The sequence below is a fragment of the Triturus cristatus genome, chromosome 7 (genome assembly GCF_964204655.1).
Source record: "Triturus cristatus chromosome 7, aTriCri1.1, whole genome shotgun sequence".
NCBI classification, from domain to species: Eukaryota; Metazoa; Chordata; class Amphibia; order Caudata; family Salamandridae; genus Triturus; species Triturus cristatus.
Window position 1 is genome coordinate 909,435,419 of NC_140590.1, and position 24,861 is coordinate 909,460,279.

At 40.8% G+C, this 24,861-nt stretch overlaps 1 protein-coding gene across 5 annotated transcripts in view; it reads left to right on the forward strand.

The window, feature by feature from the left end:
• Positions 1–24,861, forward strand: part of TENM2 (teneurin transmembrane protein 2) — a 2,740,530-nt gene that overhangs the window by 1,127,458 nt on the left and 1,588,211 nt on the right. For all 5 annotated transcript variants that reach the window (XM_085617838.1, XM_085617837.1, XM_085617839.1 and 2 more), the window contains one exon: positions 2,359–2,391. In XM_085617838.1, coding sequence (XP_085473964.1) covers positions 2,359–2,391 — 33 coding nt within the window. The remainder of the gene's footprint in view (positions 1–2,358; positions 2,392–24,861) is intronic.

Sequence of the window (24,861 nt, forward strand, 5' to 3'; positions counted from 1 at the left end):
CTAATTCTATTTAAAACTTTGAGACAAGCAGTCTAGCAAGTATTTATCAACTTTGATGAAAAGTAATTGACATTGGAATATACTTATGTATTATATCTGTAACTTTGTAAATGTTTTTACGGCTTTTAATAGGTAAAGAAAAGATAAGACTTGGGCCTCTATACCCATGTCAGAAAACGGTCATGGTTTTTTTTGCACACTGGTTTGTGAGCTGAGCTTCAATTTGTGATGTAACTGATGTATTAATTAGTCACATCACAAAATGTTCATTTGCATAAGGTAAAGTATGTGGGAGGAAAGAGGCGTTTTGAGACTGTCTGTATATGCCTGTGACGCAAGGATGCAAGCCTGCAGACTGTCATCCCTGTGCCCATATTTCTTGCATGCAAACCTTTTTACTTTTTTTTAATCAGACCTTGTTCTTTAAAGACTCAGGGCTTGTTTTTAAATAAAAACCTTTAAATGCAGGGAATGACATTGCATGGCATGTAGTGCTTCTCCGGACTACTCATTATGTTCTTCCTCCAAGGATGTCTGCCATCATTCACAAAGTGGAAGCTGTCCCAGCGACCAGCTTCCGTTTTCCGAATCCTATACTGCCCCAAGTTGGGTGCTAGTAACTTTCAATTGTTTGTAACCACAGTTGCATTTTCAAACCATTGATATATGGCATTCTGACACGAAAGAGGGCTGTAGTACCAATTTCATAACCCCTTCTCTTGGTGATTCGTAATGGGTCATAAAAGGCTTTCCTGGCTTATGCAAATTAGAAATGTGCTTCTTTAAAAAAAAAAAAAAAAAAGAATGATATGATAACTGAATGCTAGCTAAAAAAAGTGAATGACAGTAGCCATGAACTGCCATGTATATCAGAAATAATGCATACCTTCTACCATTCGTACCAATAATAGCTGTCAAAAGTAATGTCAGGATGACAAGTAGACAGGTGGCAAACTCGAACATGTGGTAAGAAAAGCAGCAACAGTGCTAAATTTGAGCAGGTGGTTTCCAGAGTGCAGCAACAGCACTTAATTGTCAAAACCGGCGGTTGAGACAGTCTGCCACAATTTGGCGTTGGCTAGATAAGTTATCAATGAGCACAACAACAGCAAATTATTCATTCAATATGCATTAAAAATGACTATTTCCTGCTGTCCAAGACAATCCTATAGCTTTGGGGGACTGAAATATTCTAAATTGCCAAGCTTTTAGGGGTGTGATGGTTAAAAGTTATGTTGTTACTATCATTGGCAGCATGGTAGAAGCAATGTGTGGTGCAAGCTGCAGTGGCCTCCTGACGAGAGCCCTGGGACTTCTTTTTTTTTTTGTTTTACAAATTAAGTGCTGGCTAGCAACATTGGTTACAAAGGTGTCAACAATTTGTAAAACAGGCAAAGATAAAAGCAAAGACATCTTGGGAGGAAAAGGAAAACTACAGAGGAAAAAAGGAATAAGGGGGAAGGAAAACAATTAGAAACCAAAAATATAGAACCATAGCAATTGGTCACTTGGTAGTTACTACATCTAAGCAGGAAATATTGAGACAGTGCACTGAGGCCGGAGGACATATTTATCCACTAGAGCCCATTCAATACCATCCACATGTAGCAGGAGCCCCTACTCAGTCCCATTAAACTGCATCTCACTCCCAGTGAGAATACAAGATCTTTTTAATGTCTCACCAAATGTGATTTTGTATCTCCATTTATTGGTAAGATTTGGGGCACTGTTAACTGGGTTTGATAAAGTAAATATTATTTTGCTTTAATTTTTATAATTACACTTTCTTTTATGATGATACTGGTATATGCCATCTCTGTTGATTATATCATGATATATTGTATAATTGTTGAATATGTTGTGTATTTCAAATGCAAATATGTGAGTTTCTTTAATAGCAAGGGTTGATTTAGTTTTGTTATCGATACTTCACATGTCCTGTTGATTACCGTAAGGATACGTTTTCAGTCCTCAAATTTGAAATAAGGTGTTGGGTGGGTTTACTGATACATGGTAGGAATTAATGCAATATTCATTGTGTGCTCACCCTCGTACCGTTAACAACCTTGTACAAAATGTAAAACTATAATTGTCCATTTTTTTGTCTTTCAAAAGATGTAAAAGCAGACCTTGTTTTGGTTCCTTTGACTGTACCCTAGCTTATTATCTAGTCATTGTTTTAAATTCAGTGGACCTATGCATTTTAACTTCCATTTGTCACTCACTCTTGAAAACATGTGCTCAGCAATCAATAAATAACATTGATGCTTAAAACAACTTCTTTTTGCTATCATTAAAGAATTTGCTATTTACTACGTAATTTTAAACTAAAACTTTCTTTCTTTTTTTCTCTGGAAGTTTTCACTGGCAGACTGGGAAAGTGTGAAGAAAGTAGGTACCTTTTTATGTAACTTTATAACTACCCTTGATGTGGCATTGAAACCTGTAATATTCAATGAATTGCTGCCTACAATGAATTTAACAGCCATTTATCTAGTAAAAATGCAGACAACCGTACACTACAGCAAATCATAACATAGCATTTCACAAGAGCCTATTTCAATTAGAATGTACTAAGTATGTTTTATGTATACATTAGGTTAGCAGCATTAACCCTGTACACTAAATAATATATGCTATGCAAGAACATACTAAACTATGATTATTAATGTTAAGGCAGCACCAGGTGTCTGGTTTAGACTGAGTGGGAATTGGAAATACTATGATTTTATGAGAAAATGCTACATCCATCTGAGAATCCGCTAGCAGGATTTCTTTTACCATAGAGCTAGTATGTATGAAGACATTCCTCTAGAACAGTGGTTCTTAACCTGGGAGGGTGGTGGTAATTAAAATTAACAAAATACAATTTAAAAAGTATGTACAAATAAAGAATTAAAGCGGAAAACTTGAAATCTTTTTCTACGTTTGATAGCAAATTAAATAAAAGATTTCAATATTTGAGCATTTGTTTGGTGTATACTTATATTTGTATGTGTTTTGTTTTGGGGTTCAAATCATAGATATTACTTAGGCCGGAGGTCCCCGGCTTCTAATAATTTCTCACTGTGGTTCCCCAGATTCCAGTAATGATTCAGTGGGGGCCCACAGAATTCAAAAAGGTTAAGAACCACTGATCTAGAAGATTCCCCTACAGATGTACTACTTAGGCCAGAAATGTAGGTATTACTGTTACCTTCCAGTTCTAAACTAGGCTCCAGGTATATTGCTTAAAGTATTGTACATAAATAGAAACTCAAAGTTCAATTCCCATTTTGCTGTAGATACAACAGTGTACATCCTTAGGTATTATTACAATACCCCCTGCTTTTGTTAACTTAGCAAAAACTTAAGACATATATCTCACCGAGTTGTACTATAAAAATAGAGAACATGAGCAGTGTACACATTATGCCGATATTGGGCAAAAGTTTATAACAATTTTTGATAACCGAGTGTTGGGGAATCATATATTCAGAAAATTACAAGAGACTAGTTTTATATACTATGTAATGCTGAAAACTAGAATATGATAAAATACATCATAGGTTAAAGCTCAATTACAGTATAGCATAGCGTTTTTTAAATCCAAGGGCACGCATTGTTTTGAATTTTAGGTTGATTGTCTGAACCCTGCACTTTCATTAAAGAGTAATGCCTTCTTTCATATTAAGTGATTCCTCCTATTAGCCCCTGTTGGAGTGTGGGTTATTGGTAGGGGCAAATGTAGGTCTGCCACTGGCAATAAGGCCACTAACACATGATAGGACTCAGCATAGGTCTTGACAGGTATGTAAAGCGTTTAAAAACACCATTTCAGTAAATAATTAAGATAGAACACATAATAAAAATACAACACCAATTAATAAATATAGGAAAAAAAGTTATCTTTAAAATGACATCAAAACGACAAAGATCCAATGTAGGGAACCATAGATATGAATTTTCAAAATTTTAATAAAATATAGCACATAGAAGATTATAGCACCATATTGTGATAACTGCTCGCAATAGACCGGGTCAAAGTCAAAGTTTCAGGCCGACCGTGATGGAGTACTGGGCGGCTACAGCTTGCGGCAGGTCCCAGTCTCAGTTTCTACCTTCACACTTAGAAACATTTCTGCAGCTTTTTCTTGCGAGGCCCCTCGAAGCTCCCAGCCAGTCCGGATCCGGTGAGGGTTCGCCGGCTTGACTTGTGACGAGGTCCCGGTCAACTTCCTTGGAGCGGACTTAGAACATTTCTCAAGATCACTTCAGCGGGGCAACCCAGGCCGGTACGCGATGGAAGGCAGGCGGCTTGGCTCTCGTGGTTACTCCCGGTCACCTTTTCTACGAGCGGACTTAGAAACTTTTCTGGAGCTTTTTCTCACGGGGTCTCTCGATGCTACTCATGTAGCTGGATCCATTGAGGGTTCGCCGGCTTCAGATTTTCTCTAGTCCCAGTCAATCTCTGGAAGTTGGACCCATGGAGCTTTTAGTGGGACGAACCTGGAAGGCTTGGCCGGCTCGCGGTTGAAGGCAGGCGGCCTGTCTGACCAGATTGAGCCAGTCCCTCTATGGAGCTTTTTTTCAAAGTTGCTCCAAACTTCTCCAAACTTCTTGAACTTCTTCCTGAAGTTCCTCAAGGGGTCCCAAAGTGTCTCAAACTTACTCCAAGGGTCTGGAAGCTCCAAGATGGTCCTTGAAAGTTGAGGACTTCAGTTCCCACAATCCACTGGTACACAACCCTTACAAATCCACTGGAGGTTCTCCAAGTTGCGGAATTAGTTGGTAATGTTCCAGTTGAGCTCTTTTCACCTGTAGCTTTCAGGGAGTCCACTCTTTGCTTCTTTTCCAGCAAGGCAATCCACAGGGCTGCAGTTTCAGTTGGTGCAGTCTTCAGAGGTCAGGCCTTAGAATTCTTTGCACAGCAAAATCTTCTCAGCAGGGCACTTCTTGCTTCAATAAGTATCAAGCAACAGATCTGGAGGGCTCTGCCCCTCTCAGATACTTATTCCAAGTCCCTCTGGGTCAAGCAGGCGACCACGTCTGACCAATGAGAGCAGGGCAACTCCTCATAGTTATGAGTGTGGCATTATTTTGTCCCAGAGTGCATCACATCTTCCAAATTCATAATGGCTGATTTTCCAGCAATGAGGTAATAGCTGGCTAAACACACCCCCTAGGATGGCTTATTTCCATAGACTCTCCCCCTACCATCTGCACATACCTTCCCTAATCCTGGTCTGGTGGGGGTCAAAAGTGTAAAGTGGAAACTGACACTGTGGCCATCCCTCTGCCTTTGAAGACCATAGTTTACGACCCCTTACCCTGGACTGGCATTCCTATTGAACAGCACACTGCCCTGCCAGCAGAGCTCTTTATCACCTCTTCAAGGCAGCCTGGCTAATCCACTTAACTCTGACCAATCAGGGCAGACCACTGGAAGGCTGAATTTGGATCCACAGACAAGAAAGTCTAATAACTTCTTGTCTTTACATTTTAGGAGAAATTCAACAATATAATACAATATATTATTTTTGGATTTTTCACTACCATTCTAGGAAATGTTTGAACGGTAGCTCTATCTCCTTCCTATCAGGAGTTATTATTTAATAACTTCCTGCAATGTTAACCTATGTGGCCTGGGATTTGCAATGGGGAAAATGACTTGGGCCAGTTTTCTAGCACCAGGGCTTATAAAAACATATTTTATGAGTAGTTCCCTAATTTCTTCAGGACCCCCACCCCCTGTGCAACTAGGGGAGACTTTAGGGGTTCTGAATCTGCAGAAATATTGCAGATCCTCCTTCCACAGTGCTCCTAGCATCAAAGTCGAATTTGAGCAGCACTTTAACACAATGTGGGGAGTGAACTGTGAAATTTCACTTAACCCAGGCGTATAAAAACTAATTTTATGAGGGTGTACCTTATAAATACCTGAACCCCTGTGATACCTAGGGGAGACCCTGGGGGTCCCTAATATGCAAAACATTGTAGGTTATCCATTTTAAGTGCCCCTACCACCAATGTTGAGTTTGGGCACAATTTACTTTTTAAAAGAAGTCCTGGCACTCAGTGCTGCTTTTAAACTGACCTCAGGCTTCAGCAGTGCACACATGCAAGTGCTGAAAGGGGCTGCTGGCCTCTAAACTGCCATGCCCCAGGGTACTGGGGGCTACTAGGCAGTTTCAATCCCCCTGCCCTATTATATACTAGGGGCCTATAGGGGAGGCCATGCCAATCACAGGGGTACCCCACCATACCAAAGTGTATGTAGGTATTTAAACTGTATTCGAATGTGTCTCCTTCAGCTTAGCACTGGCACTGGGCCTGGTTAGGCAGAGCCCAGGATCAGTAAAAATCAGTTACCACCAGGATCAGTCAGCAAAAAGTTGGGGGGTGGCCAGGGCACAGGATGACTTTGCAACAGCCCCATTCAATCGTAATCTCATTTAACAGTTTGTTTGTGAAAGATTTATGTGATCCTGTCTCATTTCTTTTGTGAGGGGGCTTTGCTGCACACTATTTCCATTCTTAGCAATGTGTGTTAACATGACAATAATTAAATTACAGATTTGCTGAATATGCTACCTCACTGCTAAGGTTCTCTAACATTTCACATATTTTCGTTTTCTAATGGAGGTACTTAATATAGTTGGCTACTTGAGATGAGGATCATAATTACATAATATGTCATAGTTTCAAGATTTTAACCCTTTCCGTGCAGCGCGAATTTTTGCGCTGTGCATGAGTTTTAATGAGTGGACGGAGTTCGGACGGCCCCTGGCCGTCCTCCGCACACGCCCACTGTGACGTCGGACGGCCGGGGGCCATCTGAAGCACACAAGGGGTTAAATATACTAAAGTTGATACTTCAAAAATCTTGTTTCATAAAAAATATACAAATATACATTGACTTGATAAAATGGTGTTATGATGAATGTTACATAACATTTCTACTATAGCATTGTAGCCTGCCGTAGCGGGCTATACTGGCCGTTAATGGCCCACTCCAGCATTAAGGGCCTGAGCCAGAGGCGAGGGGCTTTAACAAGGGAGCGGGACTTTAATGCCGGTATAGCCTAGCTACAGAGGGCTATACAGCTATTATAGCAATCCGCCACTAGAGAGCAGAATGCTCAAGCAAAACAAAGGCATCAAGAAGGCCAAGGGGATTAAAATCCCGTCAGGCTTCTTGAGGCCTTTGTTCACAGCAAGAGCTGTGAAGGTCAACTTTGTAATGTTTGAGCTCCAGACTTCTACCACCCATTAGAAGCCCAGAGCACTCCATTGTTTTTAATCTAGCTCCCAACATTCCAGTATCGCCTGAGAGCCCTCTGTAGCATGCTCTACTAGCCATTAAAGATCTTCTCCAGCCTTTAAGGCCTGAGCCAAGGTTATCAGGCCTTTAATGGCCAGTAAAGCCCTCTACAGAGGGCTCTTATGGTTATTAGGTCATTCCGCCAATAGTGAGCAGAATGTTCTAATTTGTAAAACAAATGCCTCACAGAGGCCGAGGGGGTTGAAATCCCCTTGGGCTCCGTGAGGCCATGGTTGACAGCAACAGCTGTGAACAAACATTGGAATGTTGCTGCTCCTGGCCTTCTACCAGCCATTAGAAGCCCGGAGCACTCCATTGTTTTCAACATTCCAATGTTCTAATACTCAGTATATTTCATCAGTGAAAAATGTATGTAATTCTTAACAATTTGGCAAGTAACATGGAAGCTTTCCTCAAATGCTGGTGCAGAGAAAGACTTGCACAGAATCTGCCAATATATCTGTAGGTATGTGAATAACAACACTGGCATCATGGGAAATTATGCAATCACGATTCACCCAAAAGATGAACCATAGCCTCAAATCTCTTAATGGTAAGGAGGTTTGTGGCATTGCAAGGTTCTATCCACATGGTTTTCATACCACACCGAAAAGACTAGGCACAGTCTGCTACTGTTTGTTGCATGACTCTCAACTGGAGGATTTCATCCATTGCTAAGTTGATGGAATAACAGGCTTTCTGCATGATTTCTTTGAATATGCTGGGTTAATTACAACCTGAAATTATAAATTTGTAGGTCTAGTACGACCATAAAGTGATGTGAGGTAGCCGCTCTAAAGTGCAATGAGGAGGCAAGATTTTACAGTTAGGAGCTGCATAAGGGACCTTTTTGTGTGGAGGGGGGTGCATAAATGGCCTATTTCCCTGAAGGTCTTTGCTCCTTTTCTGTAAGTAGGAACTACTTGCACTTACTTCAGCATTCCTCATTGTGTGTTTCAGTATTCCCATGATAACTTCCGATCCACTGGGAACCTGACTGGTTTCCTGCAATCTGAATAGTGAACCTGATAGATGCAGAAAAAAGTAGAAAGGAGCCAATGTAACCTGACAATCATTAATGCACTATAGCAACCGTACCCATATTAATTACTATTTGTGCATAAACAAAATCTCATCAATACACCAATATGGACATAAACATCCAGGAGTCCCAACAGGGGAACTAAAAAGAAGGAAATCAAAGCTGTTTCCAAATTAATATAATTATGAGCAAAATAGTCTGTGGAAAGATTACAGTGCACTGCCCAGTCTTTGAACATGTTATCTTCATTTCAGGGTGTTATGTGAAAGGAAATATTACTTTTCACAAAAAAGTAAACAATTCATCACCTTCAAATGCCTTCGAACGTCTCTGTTATGTCATTTTTGAGTGTTTTGTTTATTTATTGTACCATACAGTATTCACCTTCTTTCGTTTACTGTTCAGGTGCTCAGTATTTGTGGATACCATGTTTAATATGCCCTGCCTACAGTTACAATTATGCATTTTCCACACTAGGAAAGAACCACTTCTTATTCCACATTGACTGCCAGTTTTCAGAGAACGTCTTTGATGTACTTTTCTTCGTGACTTAGTTGAATCTGTTGGCCAACAGGATTGCTAAAATTTGAGCTAAGTTATCTTCATTATTTATAAAGATAATTGTCAGCTCTGCAGTTCTTTCTAAAGCCAGGAGAGATTGAGGTGATGCACACCAGTTCACCAAGAGCCTATTTCATCCAGCAAAATAAACTGCAGAAGACGCTGTCTTCACATCATTCTGCAAAGACTGCCACATAACTTAAGCAAAAATGAAGTAGTTCCCATGTTTACAGTGAAGAGCAGCATCTTTAAATGGAGCACTCTACAACATCAGACACTTTAAGTCTACTCACCTCAAATGTCTGACAACCTGAAGTAGATAAAGCAGATCCTGACATGTGTTTTGCTCTTGTTAGAGCCAGTCAGAGAAGCATAGCTTTGCCCAGACACAAGAGAGCTAGCAGTATAAGTCCAAACAATTTCCTTTTCTGACACACTCTATCAAGAGTAAAACACATTTGTAAGGATTTGCTTTTATTAACTTTAGTTTGAATTCAATGGTATTTTACCACTCCAAAGCTCTAATACCAAAGGTCCTCTAAATCCTGTAAGAAAGCATCTGCAAAGTACTCCCCATGCTATTATTGCAGGCATAGTGCCCTATATATTGCCCAGAAGATATTGAGAAGTATGCAATTGACCAATTTTACATTTTTCTATATGTGTTTGATGGGCTCACATTTCCCTCCTCCTCATCATCCTCATATAAATCAAAATTAAATTGAACACGCAATAAGCATAGGGTTCGTTATTAACAAACAGGCAATTGGCGAACAACTGTAGAATTTCCTCTGCTGTCCTTAAGCAAAAACATTTTGTAAGTAAAGACGTTAACTATAAAAAGACTTAGGGGCTGATTTAGATCTTAGCGGATATGTTATTCCACCACACCAATGGTGACGAATATCTGCTGAAATATAAACACCATAGGAAATCATGGGATTTATATTTCGGCGGACAGGATATCGATAACCACTTTTATGGAGTAACCTGTCCACCGAGAATTAAATCATGCTCGTATTTCCAGAAATAGTTTTCTTAAAGAAGGTCTCTATGCAGCTTGGTACAATTTAGAAATCTGTAACAGTGCTTGTTAAGATCGCTGTCCCTAAATAAATGTACCCACAAAGTCACTTAAATTGGCATTTTGAATTTTATGACAGAAAATCTTGGCTCTTTTAAATGGATTTAATTACTTCACTTTGAAAGCCCACAACACATTTCCATCTGGCAAAAATTATTGATTGTATAGGCTTCTGGGAAAATTAACTGTTGTTTTCCTGTGTGTCCTATCCTGGTAATAAAAATCATGTAACAACTGTTTTGAAATCAGAATTAAGGGCACCCTCCTTACCAGGTGGTAAGATCAATTAATATATCTGATGTAGAGAGTCCTTCTGATGAAGGCTGCACATATTCCTTATGCCTGAAACTTTCAGAGCAAATGGTTAACATCTGTAACAGTTCATGTGTATCACTGATATTGATGCACACATTTACTAGAATCCAAGGACATGCACTCTAGTGGATCTGCTCCTTCCTGAATGGAAGGACACAGTGAGTCAGCCTTGCACCATACACATTGGATGCCTGCAACCTCATCTGTGGAGTTCCACAAGGATCCTCCCTGAGCCCAACCCTCTTCTGAGCATACATGATCCTTTAATCTGGCATCATCTGCTCTTATGAAATCAACATCCTCTCCTACTCCTATGAACGCAACTCATTCTCTCCCTCATGGACAAAACATCCAGTTCCCAAATCAAGTTCAATGCATGCATGATCCACTGGTTGAAAACCTGCTGTCTGAAGCAGAACATGAGCAAGACCAAAATCGTAATCATAAGAAAGAAGTTGCTGTTTTACCAGATTTCATAAAATTGGAACAAAAACAGCCATAACTTATATTCATTGGAAACAATGAATATGTGAATACATAAAGTATTGGGATGTTGAAGTTAATCCTGTACTCGTGAAAAACAAGACTAAAGTGTGGATGTTAAACTTGGCACTCTTTTCAAGATCAACCCCGAAGCTTTTTGCCTTCTCCCGTCCTGTTTGGCCAAATTTGTTTTTGTTGGACTTAAGAATCTGTGCACTTTACCACTGCTAACCAGAGATCAAATAAGTGTGCCCACTTCCTAAAACATGGTAACATTTGCTTACACCAAATTGACTTTAGATTTACTTCAGTTTCTAGTAAAGTGGTAGTACATGAACCTAGGGCCTCAATCTTAAAAGTCACTTATTGGCCTGCCACACAAACTGGGCCCTCCACTTAAGTAGCCCCTTGGGGGAAACAGAGCTTTTGTTGCAGGACCCCCGCCCACTTTTTGCATAGTTTGTGATGTAACTTTGACTGAGGTGTACTGGGTCCCTACTAACCAGTTTCCCAGTACCAGTGTTCTTTCCCCAAATGTTTCCCACAATTGCCACAACTTCAGCCCCTGAGTAAGTCCCTAGGAAATGGTACCCCTGGTACCTAGGGCATTGGAAATGAAGAGGGTCCACTTGGGCTGCAGCAAGCAGTGTGCCACCCTAGGGACCCCTCACCAAGATCATGCACACAGCCAGTGCAGGTTGCGTGTCTTGGTGCAGAGAAAACTGAAGAGGCGACATGACACACATCCCTGTGTGCTATGCCCACAGTCACTGCACGGTATATAGGTAAGCCATCCCTACAGCAGGTCTTACAGCCCTAAGGCAGGCTGCACTATATCTAGGCTATCCTATTTTTAGGTTTAAACCTATAATAACTGATAAATCCCCACTGAAATGGGAATATCCCTCCACAGTGTAAACATATAAACACTGAAAAAACACCTACACAACCACAAACTAAATGCTATTCATAGAAAGGAAAAGGACAGCGAAAGGGTCATTTTGATTTCTTCCTGAAGTGGCAAATACAATATAACTTTGTTATACAAGGTAGCAGCAAGAAAGACTGAGCTACCATTATTCTGCTTGATATTTGTTGTTTAGGGATGTTTCTTCATCCTTTTGTTTTTTTCAGTTTTGCGGTCTTTGGTTTAAAGATGCAGATTTTAGAAGCAGGTTTTAGATCTTGTTCAATTATTTTAAAAACTGTAGAGAATCAAGAAATATCAAAGTCATATTTGATTTATTGGCTACGTTTGATTCTTTCACTGATAGTCAAATAACTGGTTTCATAAGAACCTTTCCCAATTTGTATCATCATATTTACCCACAGCGAATGGGTAAATGGGTACATCAGCTCCCCTTTTATAGCGAGTCAGTATTGATAGTGGGTGAATTGCCAAACACCCCAGAGTTTGAACATTCAGTGCAAGGTGTATTGACAGGTATATGTGAAAAGAGTGCTATCATCAAGCATCTGGTATAGTTGTGAAAACATGACACCAGACTTTTGGAAAGCATGGAACACAGTGTCACTTGGAATGCTGCTTTAAAAAGTTATTACCAAGGTCAACAAAGATCGGAATGGTGTTGTTTATATTTCCAGTGATTTAGCTACGTATGTGAAAAAGGTGTGATGACCTGTCAAAATCGATACCTGAGCTGAAGTGCTTCCCTGTAAGAGATCCTTGCCACTTGCTAGATAGTTTGCTGAAAGCATCTTTACAATCTTCAGAGTTAATGAAGAATGCTATACATTTTTTAGTCCATTCTGGTGCACCGTTATGTTATGCGCTGGAACTAAATTGCAAATGTTTCTCATTTTGTGCTTTGTGTGGCATCAAATAATGAGTCATCCCAACTGTGTCATTTAGCTAGTGGTTCTCAATCCTAGAGGCCCTTGAATGCTATATTATCCATGTGGCAACCGTTTACAGAAGTTTTGCTGAGTGATGATACCAAAGGCAAGAAATGTGACTATCTTCGGTTGTGTGTTGTGGACACTACTGCATTCGTACATTTCTACAGGAAAATATGACTGCTGTAGTGGGATTAATATAAAAAAACTAGAGTCTGAAACACTCTTGTCTACCAAGTGTTCAGCATAATTGGTGTAGATGTGAAACATCTCCTTCAGAGTAGGCTGGGCAAAATGTTTTGTGACTGTGGCACTGCAACATGCTCCATGGTAGAGTGCTTGCCACTTGGTAAGCAAAGAAATGTTGAGGAGCTATTCAGGAAATGATTTAGCAAATTGTATACTGGCTGTTTTGGCATTGCCCAATGTTGAGAGGGCCTTTTCACAGATAACATGGCATGGGAAGAGCGAGCGCACATGACCAAAGACTCACTGTAGTAGTATTGTATGATGTACTATAATAAGTTTGATTTGACAAAAAAAGTGATTTGGACCTCCTATATACTATACGTACATTGTCTATATACCATGCACTATTAGTGCAGAAAGTAAATAACAATATTAGTGAAACATTCCATAAACACTAGAAAAACACTGTTTCTGTTGTTTTTAACGACACAAAAATGAGTAACCACTGATCAGCACTCTTTTTTAAAGTATTGAACTCACTTGAAAACATTGGGAAAAAAATGCCAGAATTTTCCAAACATAGTACCTGAAAATGGGAAAGCTTAACTATATCCCATGTGTGGATATATCTGCCTTAGTGGATAGGTTCCCACAATCTCCAAGTCCAATCTTGGAATTGCACAGGGAAGCCATAAAGAGACCATGGGGTAGTTACTTGTGAGTACGACTTCACCAGCTCCATGATAGCTTCACTGTACCCAGAGATGTTTGGTACCAAGCATCTTGTCTTAATAAATCCTCACTGATGCCAGTCTTGGATTTATTAATAAATACACACAGGGGACACTTTATGGGGTCCCCTGAAAACCAATCAGCTACTAGTGGGGATTCTGGCTGGCTCCGCCAATATGTCACCACTAGACATGTTTATTACCTCATGGGGTGAAAGCCTATGCTCTCAAGGGCCAGAAACAATGCCTGCTCTCTGCAGAGGTGCTTCACACATTCTCCAGGCTAGGATTGCATTCCAGGACGGGAAGCTTCAAAGGCGATTCTGCCTGTAAAATGCAATCTAGGCTCCTTAAGGTAGGGGAGGATGCCAACCCCCCTCTCAAGACCCCGCGTTTGGTGGGAGCACAGGTGGGAAAATTAGTTAGATTGGGAGGTGGCTTCACACTCAGCTAGCACCACCCCTAAGGTAGGACAGGCAATGTGGACCACACTTTTCCAATTCCTCTATCTTGTGTTGGAAGGAATTAGCCAATTAGGGTCAGAGTTGTGTCCACTCCCAAAGGAAGTGGTGACATAAAGGGTGTAGACACCCTAAAGGTAGGTAACCCATTGGCTACTACCTGTCGCTCCCTGTAACACCCCTAAATTTTGTATTTATGTGGCACTCCTTGACCCTTAACTTCAGATTCGATGGACCTAAAGAAGACATGGAAAAAGAAGCTGCTAACCAAAGAACTGAGCTCCTGCTGCAGAATTTTGGCACAAAACCCTGCCTGTTGCCTGAAGGAGTTCACCATCGTCCTGCTGATGTGAGATCTACAAGATCCCTAAAGCACTTCCAATCCTTCGGCAATCGCCTGAGAACTTCCTAAGAGTAGAGGAACTACTCCTCTGCAGTCCGCTGGCACCAAACTTGGCCTGGATACCGGTGAACCAGCTGTGCTCCTGAGATCCCAGTGACCCTATCCCTCATTTGTGGTCCCCCAGACGTACGTGTAAGTCCCCTTGTGCAGCCTTTTTTGAGGTGACCCCCTTCTTGGTACTGTGCTTGTTACCAATGACCTTTGAATGAAGTCCTTGGTTGTAATTTTTTTTTGTTTCTCTGTGCTTTTTTACAAATTGGTCTTGAGTTTATGCTTGAGTGTGTATCTCATCCATTACCTCTGTGAGTACAACAAATACTTAGCACTACCCTCCGATAAGCCTAACTGCTCCTCTGCACTACCACAAATAGAGTGTTAGTATAATCTTCTCTTTTCCTCTGTATACCAATCAGGGACCCACTGAACTCTCTGCGCAGTGCACTTCATTTTAGTACTCTATATTTAGAGCCAGCTTCCTTCACCCCTTACAACATTTCTCAGACTGACAATTGTAGCATGTGCGCATTTTTCAAAGGCCAATTTGACCTAGCAGAATAAACCCCTTGCCAGGCCTAAGACGCCCTTTTTAGTACGTATAGGTCACCTTTAAAGTAGGTCCTAAACAGCCCATAGAGAAATGTATTTTAAAAGTGGAACATGTACTTTTAAGTTGTACATGTCCCGGTAGTGAAAACCTCACAAATTTGTTTTTTATTACTGTGATGTCTACCTCTCCCATAGGATAACATTGGGTTACCTTGTTACATTCAATAAGTGATAACTTGTGTTTGGGAGGCAGTATAAATGTCACTTTGGTGTCTAACGAATTGTAATTTAAAATCCCTTTTAATGGCAAAGTTAGATGTAAAGTCACCATTCTGAAAATGCCACTTTTAGAAAGTTGTCATTTTCTTTTCCTAGCCATTTGGTGCTTGCAGACTGTATCCTGAGTCACATAATTAGCTATATTTGACTTTTTTATATTCCTACCAGACAGCCACACAATAGGGGGTCTGGATGTTGGCAGAATGAGCGGCGGGGCTGTGCACAGCCCCACTCGTACTTTCACACAGGCCGATTGTGACTCCACACATACTTGGACCAGAGAAGGGAGGCAGGAAATTCCAGACACGTCTGTGTCGGCGGGGGGCTCCAGATGTTTTTTCCATTTCAAAGTTGCCACTATGAATAAAACTAGAACTCTCAGACCCACTCTTCAGTTCACTTCGGGAATTGCGGAAGGACTCTCAGAGGACTGCCATGCTGCCTGTAGCCTGCTGTGTATTTCAGAGGACTGCCCTGCTGCTTGAGACGTGCTTTTCTGCTTCACCCAAGGGATTGAAGACTGACTGTAAGGGCTAGCTGGCTGGCTACCTGATCAGAGCCTCAAGAACAGAAACAATTCCAACCATAGGGAACCCACACATGGACCCAGCCTTAATGAGTCCTGCCCCTCCAAATGGTGTTTCTCCAGGGATGGACCCTTGGAAGTCATTCTAAAGGTGAACAGATAGCCCTAATCCAAAACTCGTGCCCTAGAAAATTTCCAACCCAAAAGCGCTATTAGAACCGAGAGGAGACTGTGACCTACCTGCACACCAACCTGTTAAAATGTGCCTCACTGATCAGCCTGACTTTGTGTTAGCTCCTCTACGTTGTTCTCCGCAGAAGCATATCCTGTTAAGTGCCTCCTTGCAGAAGGGATATCTGGCCTCATGAAGCCCTCACCAGCTACAGTCTGCAGCTTCATACCACTGGAGATTTTCGACTTCCAAAAAAGAGACTAAGTCTAAACATAAAACCTTGTCCAGCTGCTTCACAATGATGATGTCTCATCCTTGGAGACTGCTAGTTGCCTTGCTCTACTGTACTTTACCTTCTCAGACATTTTTCTTGAAACTTTCTTCTAAGTCCGAAGATAAGCAGAGACCGGGCCCAATCCACTTTGTGTATCGAACCAAGCTCCATTGAGGTCAGCCATAACTTTCGTCTTTGCCCTGGTCTTAAATGACTAGATGTCTGTAGTTGGTGCTTTGATCACTTAGGTGCTTTTTTTCACTTTGAACTTTAATAATTTTAATGGTGTGCCCTTGCTTGGAAATTCCAGAGGTGGTTGTGGAACTACGACATACTCGGTTTAATAACGGATAAGTGTTTCCCAAACAATATGGGTTTGGTGGACATCTAAGGTTGTAAAGAACTTGTATTGCCATGTGAAAATGCAACGTACTGCCTTTGACATCACAGCAGTGTTGCAGTCTTTGACAAAATCTGTCAAGTTGAAAGTCCATTAACTTCAGTTTATAGTTTAAATTATAACTTAACTCTTAAATAAAAATCCACATGATCGTGGCTTTCAGTTCTTCATGCTCCTAAACCTAGCTGAAGTCAAACCTGGGTACAGAAATATAAGCAATGCTGGGTGGTCAGCAGTTGAATCTCTGTCGCTTGCATTTTAAATAACATGTGGCGGCTGTGTGGCCTAGCATCTGCCTCTGGGAAATCCACATTTTCCCCAAGAGACATATATGTGTATTACCTTGGCAAAACTCTTCCTCCAGATACAGACTACACTTTGAATTAAAGTTATAGCCCCAAATAACCCACATACAAGGAGGCAAGGCTGATGAATACCACTCCACGCTCATATGGAAAAAAAAAATTAAATACGTTAGAGCATTTATCTTTAGGTACCTGACAAACACTGTGTTGCAATAAAATGAACATAGGAAGAGATACAACTTTCTTTCTATACGTATTGTGTGCCATTTTGTTTTTGTTTTGCATGGCCAGCATTAGACACCCCCATGCCTATAGAGTCATATACTTTAACCACTAAAAAATTAAGTATGAAAGTGGGTATGAGCGATCTTTAACTTTTAAAGGTTTGGTCTATTATTGAATCTAAATACTGTAGTCTTTACAAACGGTTAAATTAAATTCAGTCATTCAGCCTGCACCTTTCATACAAAATGGTTACTGTGATGGACAAAAATGAGCTATAATTATGCTGATGAACCTGTCCTAGCTCCATCACAATAAGTACAAGTATTAGGGTACTTCTTTCAGTTGAGAGCAAAGTAGACTTATTGCTCAGAATCAGTAGGCTGTGGACTCTGCTTATTTGTTTTTCTAATTGACTTTTACTTTGAAATGAGAGGAAAGTAAAGCTAATCGAAAGAGAGATTTTCTGTTAGTGAACTAAAATCGTTGCCATCTTGGATTTGAGAGGTTCAGATTGTATGAATTGGGCAGCACTAAATCTAATTACTCAGTATATGGTGATGCCTCGGTGGAGTAAAAAGGGGTGTGGGTACTATTGAGAAAGAATTATGATTAGTACTTTTATGGCTTTAATTTTTGGCAATAAGGCAAGGGTTTTTCTCAAGATTCCAAGCTTATCTTAATGCTGTTGTATTTTTAATTTGAATTATGAATCTTGTCTCCCCCAGCCAAGAAGCTGGAAAGAGCTGCCTCTCGCTTCAACCAGAATCCATGTTTGGGCATACTTGTTAGCCATACCTGAGAAGCCAGTTTATTGATTTACCTTGAGGATAATGAAGTACTCTACCATTTTTCAGGTACCCTGTCAGTCTGCTTTTAGAACACTGACACAAAATGCCTGCATTGTCTGGTTTGCAGGGCCTTTCACTGAAATAGGATGTGAACTGATGTAAAACCTGAACTTCCTTCGACCACTAGCCCTGACCCCCATGGAACATTACTGAGGAAAGGGGACATGGGAGAGCGGAATAACAAGAGAGCAGGAAAGAGAAACACGGGACCAGCTTCACTGGGTATCTCTCACTGTCACTGGTATGGTTTCAGGAGTGTCGGATGCAGCCAAACTCTCTTTACTCCAGAAGAAATCATAAAATAGGGGTCAGACCCAGGAAAATCAGATTTAAGAGCTTAAGTACGAATGTAAAAGGAGGGACACATTGCTTCGGTTTGCGCTCTGAGAAGGTTGTACAGAACTAAAGATAAAAAAAACATAATTCAGGGGAAGTTCAGAGACTCCAACAGAGCCACTAGCAAGTAAAGACAGACGTATTGCAAGTTCCACAGGCTGGGCCTGCCTGAGATAGGATGAAATGGACAGGTGTGAATTGAACTTCAAGTGGGAACCCTGGCATCTTAGTACGTTGTATGAGTTCCCACTTGACGTAAAATTTACAACTGGCCTTTTCATTTCACCACTATGCACATGCTGAGCTTGGCAATATGTAGTCCGATGTAAACCAATCAGAACGCACTCTAAACGTTATTGTGTCTGGAGTCTCTTGCGATTCCTGTATCCCGTCCGCTATAGCTTCCATCCAGTTCCCTAATTCCAAAACTATAATCAGCACTTGGTCAGATGTCTGATATGTCTGTGACAGTTCTCCAAAATAATCATAAGTAATTCTTGAGTCCAAACAGACGGAAACATCCTCGAACCTGAATTTGATATTTCTTGTGTTTGAGGGCCTGTCTGTTCTAAGTTCTAGCTATCAAAACTACATATAGCATTTAGAGTTCGAAAATGCCCAACCTAGCGGACACATTTTAAACAAATCTGAGCAGACACATGAATTTTTCAGTGTTTTTTGGCTGAAAATTCAAGAAAATCATGCTAACAATGAAAGATAAATTAAGACCCTATTTCTGGTAACCTAATGAATGTGTTTACATTGGTGAAATATTTGGTTATTCAAGGGATTATGTTCTGCCACATGATTGGATGGAGCAACCTTGACAAAGAGAGAAGGCCTGTCTTTTTATTGATGCATTCCTCATGAATGTGTTTGACACATTTGGGTACTGTGTTTCTTGGGATTAGTGCCTTCCAGTGTGCAAAGCTTTAAAGATGCCTTCTGCCTACATGATCTAGGCTACATTTTTGGGCTTTATTATGATACTGTATCCCTTTATTGTTGAATGCCCCCTCTGATTTGAGAGGCCCTTTAGAATTTGAACCCATAGACATTTACACTTCCAACTTCTCTGGCACTTTTCTATTTTTAAACTGTGAGCGCTTAATGAAGAGAAATTTGTCAAGTGTGGTAGGTTGTGTTGCTGTGTTCTGAGCCTCTACCCACAGCCCTTTGGAACACTTTGCATCACTACTCTGACAGTCAAGTGCTAGAATGTGTATTTGGTTGCCAGTTAGTTGGCCCACAGTATGGGGGACCCATGACACCATAAGTGTAATACTCTAGTTGTTACAGTTGGTAACTACAATCTTCTGACTGCTCTGTCCTCTGGCCCTGATTTCTTACAATCGCCCTTCTTCTGCATCTTTCAAAATCTTTTCAACAGGAGTGATATATAATGCAATTTATATTGGCTGTCCAAGGAGCTCTGTGTTTGGGTTCATCTTTGTGGACAGTCACTGATTTTTTTTCTGCTTGTTTCTGTTCTTCGTAATCAGGGTGAAGAAAATAGGCACTCATCTATCCCTCATCAATTGCTCCTGCTTCTCCATTCCTGCTTCTCCATTCTGCCATGGGACACTGACAATTACATACATTGGATTCCCTTAATCTCCTCACTCGCTTTTTGCCATTGGCTTTGGGGTTTTCCTGACCTATGATAACCCTCCTGACTTGGAACTGCTTTTTAACCCACCTGAGGCCCTATTGGGCTAGCCCCCTTAATTAGGAGGTACCACCCTGCTTTTTTCACTTCTGTTTCCCTTGTTACCAAGCCAAATGCCCGTATTAAATTTGGGAACATTACTTTAACTTGTTACACCAATAAAATTAATTCATATTTCAACTTTACGCAAAAAGTACATCATTAAAAGCCTTTCTAACCTAGATGGGGTTGATTCACAAACCTATTTGGCTCCTAGGTGCAGAAATAGTCTAACTTACAAATGCCTTCTTGAGATTACGACTCACGAACGGTGCATAATTAAATGGATTTACTTTAATATAAATTACACCACTGTTTAAATGTATTTTGCAGGAGGGCTATAAAGAATTTAGCATAGGTGAATGAGTACCCTAAAAAACTCTAAAATGTGTCGATATTGACAAACCTTTGCAAGAAGTATCCGACTTAGTCAAAGACAGTAGTGATTCTACACACTGTATCTTAAGCAATGTGATGAGGCCAAGCTTCACATGGACAAATATTTCCCCTCAGAGGAACAATAAAATTGCAGTACATTCAAATAGTGACATGTTACATGTATGTATTGGGAAATGTGTGCTACAATTATATAAATATATGTTACACCTGTCAGCCTTAACCTCTTCAGTGCCCATGACGAGATAGTCTCGTCATGGAGCACGGTTGCGCTGTGCCCATGACGAGACTATCTCGTCATGAACCCCACCCACTAGTGCAACACCCGGCACAGGAGGGGGAAAGGGCGTTGCACTGAAGGGGTTAAGATGATCTTTCCCCAAACCTTTTGCCTTCCTCCTCTATTTTTGTTGATCTCGTTTTTGCTAACCAATGAGTAAATCCATGAGCTGACTCATTGAAATATGGTAACATTGGTCTATCCCAATTCACATATTTAATTTACTTATAAGTCCCTAGTAAAGTGGTAGTACATGTATCCAGGACCTATATGAAATGCTATCCATAGATCAGCAGGACTTATTGTGCCACCCAATTAGGTAGCCCTTTAAACATGTCTCAGGCCTGCTATTGCAGCCTGTGGGTGCAGTTGTCAAACTGACATTTCGACCTGGAAAATTAAACCTTCTGTTTAAAAGGTTGGACATGTACCTTTAAGTTTTACATGTCCTGGTAGGGAAAAACTCTTAGATTTGTTCTTCACTGCCACAAGACTTAACTCCCCATGGGATAACTTTGGAGTTACCTTATTACATTTAATCAGGTGCAATTTCCAAATGGGAGCAGGTGACCAGTTCATGTTTGGTGTCTTTTGAATTGTTATGAAAAATGTTCCTCTCGTAAAGTCAGATTTTAAACTACAATTTTCAAAATGCTAGTTTTAGAAAATTGTCATATTCCTGTCTTAGCCATTTAGTGCCTGTGGCTTTTCCCTGGATCACATGACTGGGTGTAGCCAACAGTTCAACTTTGTGTATTCCCCTAGATAACCACACACAATAGAGAGCTAAGGTGGGCCGTCACTGGCAGGGTTGGAGGGCGGAGCTGAGCACAGCTCTATTTACACTTGAATAGCCTGTGTACTGCCTCCATAGAAAGGGTTGCATACCCCATGTAGTTAGTCTGCACTATTACCCCATCACCACTGTTACTGTTAGACAGCGGTAACAGTGGTGATGGGGTAATAGTTCCCCTAATCCCCACATTTTGAATTTTACTACCAAATGATATGTCCGACAAATGTTACTTGGGGTATTACATTGGTTGTTAATTCACAACTCACATGGGCCCCCCCTAAAAAATTAGAAGTGCCCCTCTGTCTTCAGGTGTAGGCCCGCTCTCTATCAAACCGGATTTTAAGAGAGTGTCCTATGATGAAGCATGACACCTGGTGGTGTGTGATGACTGCCTTTCACATGTTTTCATATGCCCAGCACTCCTATCAAATAGTGCTACTAGGGACATGGTTATGTAGCATAATTGACTATAGTTCTTGGGTGGCTAAAATTGTGTGTACACAGTAAAGTTGGAGGCCAGCTCACCCTAGAGACCCCGTTGCCTCCAGTTTCTTTCCCTGGGACATCTCTGTGGGTTATGTGTTGACGCTGCTGAAGGGACTGCCACTCTTCTAGACAGCTGCTCTTCTGGACTGCTGCCTTGCTGTGCTGACCTGTTACCCTCTTGCCTGGGTGAAACTATTTGGACCTACATCTGTTGAAGCCAGGACTCCCAGAGTGCCTCCAAGGACTAGTCTGCTGGCCCGCTGTTATGAGCCGCAGGCACATAACAGGCTCCCAAACATCTGCACTAGCACCCAGATTCACCCAGATTCAGCTGTAGCAATCTCCTGATCCCAAGTGGGGCCTCTCAGGTCCTGGACCCTTGGTGTAGCCTCAGAGAGGCTGAATTGAAGTTTTTTGTCTCCTCACACCCGAAACGGACCTCTTGGCGCCAAATCTTTGTCACTGAAACACAGCCTGTCAATGGTAAACTCTGTCAGCTCTCCCCTTCTCACTACATCATCGAACGCTGGCGGGGAGCGCCACTGCAAAGTTCCGGCCTGACTGCTCATGACGACAACAGGATCTTAATGACTACAGCAAAGCCCATCCACAATACCCGACCTGCACTTTGCGGGAAAGTGATGACCATCTACAATGCTTACCTGCTCCTCACAGCCCCCCTCCACCTCGAACTGCACTGTTTGCACTGGACTAAAAAGGTAACTTTTCAGCTGGACTAACCTGGTCCCTGAATCTGACATGCACTCCATCACAGTTGTCCTGAACCTGTGACTTTCTCTTGGTCTCGCAGGACCAAATAGCAGTAGTTGACACCTTGTGCTTCTTGATGCTATTTAACCCTTGAAACTTTAAAAATTCATAACTCCGGTTGTACTGATGGGATTTTTGTCATTTTTGGTCTTGTTTTATTTATTAAAACTACCCTAAGTTTCTAACATTTTATGCGTTCCTTTTGTGGTTTGTTTTTACTGTGACACTGTTTGATGTGTTGTACAAATACTTTACACATTGACTCTGAGTTAAGCTAAACTGCTCCGTACCAAAGTACCTGAGGGTCAAGTACAGGTTAATTTAGGGTTACTTGTGGCTTCATCCTGAGAAGATTTGTTGTTGCTGCTTGAAAAGTGTTTCACACTTCTCAACCCGTAACTCAATATTTATGCCGTCTTGAAACACTATAACATGTTTGAAATATCAGCCTGCAAAAATAATGCATACACTTTATTATCCACCACCATATCTTACCTTGATAAAATAACATCAATAGGTATAGTGTTTCAACATTATTATTGGTCGATATTTTGACTACGATGAAGTGGCATAAAAATATGTTTTTAAATCAAAGGAAGTTGTAAGTTTGCAACAAGTTTACGAGTAATCCTGCAGCAGCAAATTTCTGATTCTCTTTCTGAATCAGCTCTTGTAAATCCAGGAATAGCCAAGATTATTTTGAATGTTCAGGCTATTAATGCCAGCACACCTGGTCAATGAGGCACTTGGCATTTTTATTATGGCATAATCTTTGTCTTATTTTATGGTCCTAGCAAGCAATACAAGAATACCCATTATCTCATAATTTGCTGTGCCATGAGCCTAGGAAACAGTGGTCTCTTTGCCTTTTGAAACCAAAAGCATTAGCAGAGCCGGACTGGGACAGAATCTAGGCCCGGGCACCAAAATTAAAAGAAAGTGCCACTTGTTTGGAAATTGCCCTAGTTGTAAGACCGTAAATATCTGCTATATTAGTGTTTTGAAGGGTATGCAGGCAAGGTTTGTGTTGTAGTATCAGGGAAATTAACAGTAAACACAAGCTCAGCAGACCATAAAACTGGCCCACAAACAACAAAAAGAAGTCTCGCACATTGACCTATGAGACCAGTCTGTCGAGCACTGCCTGATTGCCATATATGACCCAGTCCAACCCTCAGCATCGCACACATGGAATATGCAAAAATTATTATTATTATTTATTGGTAGCTCACTCCCGAGACATGGATTAAATATCAATTTAATAGAGTAAATTTTTCAGACCTCTATTTCTGTCTTTGCATTGATAAATAATTAAATATGTGCTGCTGTTCCTTTATCATTAGCCCATGTGTCATTGTAAAATGTTCCTTCTTACCGGATGGCAATTAAAATATAATTGTTTAATTATTGTTATTAATTGTGGTACTTGATGTAATTTTAAAAATAGAATTGTGGTCTTGCTATGCATCTTTCAGATGTACCAGCTTGCAACACGTTATGTAGACAAAAATAGCACTTTGAAAGCAGGCTTACTGTCAAAACTGTCCCTTTTATAGTCAAAGGTCTAAAGCTATTTCACACATGACAGTTTTCAGAGGCCAGGGACAAGACACTTGTTCTCTTTTGTCTTACTGTCACAGTGGAATGTAATAAAGAATAGATATTTTGATTTCATCAAAATAATTCTGAATGAAGTGTATGGGTCTGAGTTTTTCGAGCTAACCGTATACCAACAGATCATGCCTTAGTTAACCCTCCCCTTCCTGTGCTTGCGCTCCGAAGCAGCCACACTAAAGTACTAGTCTCTACATTACATATGATCTCACTACAGTTTTAAAAAACAAGCATTTGCTAAGCCAATAGATCTGACTTTAAAGGAATGTTGTATGGTAATGTGAATAATTACAAGTATATGGCATGGGAGTGGATAGGTAATTTTGTGGAAGCTAGGAACTGTAGAATACTATTGATGAAGTTTAAAAGGCCAGGTAACAGCTGCATTGTCAAGTAAGACCTACAAAACCATGTAGTTTAATGACCTCCCTTCACCTGCCCTGCTGCCAGAGAAAAGCAACATCAATTAT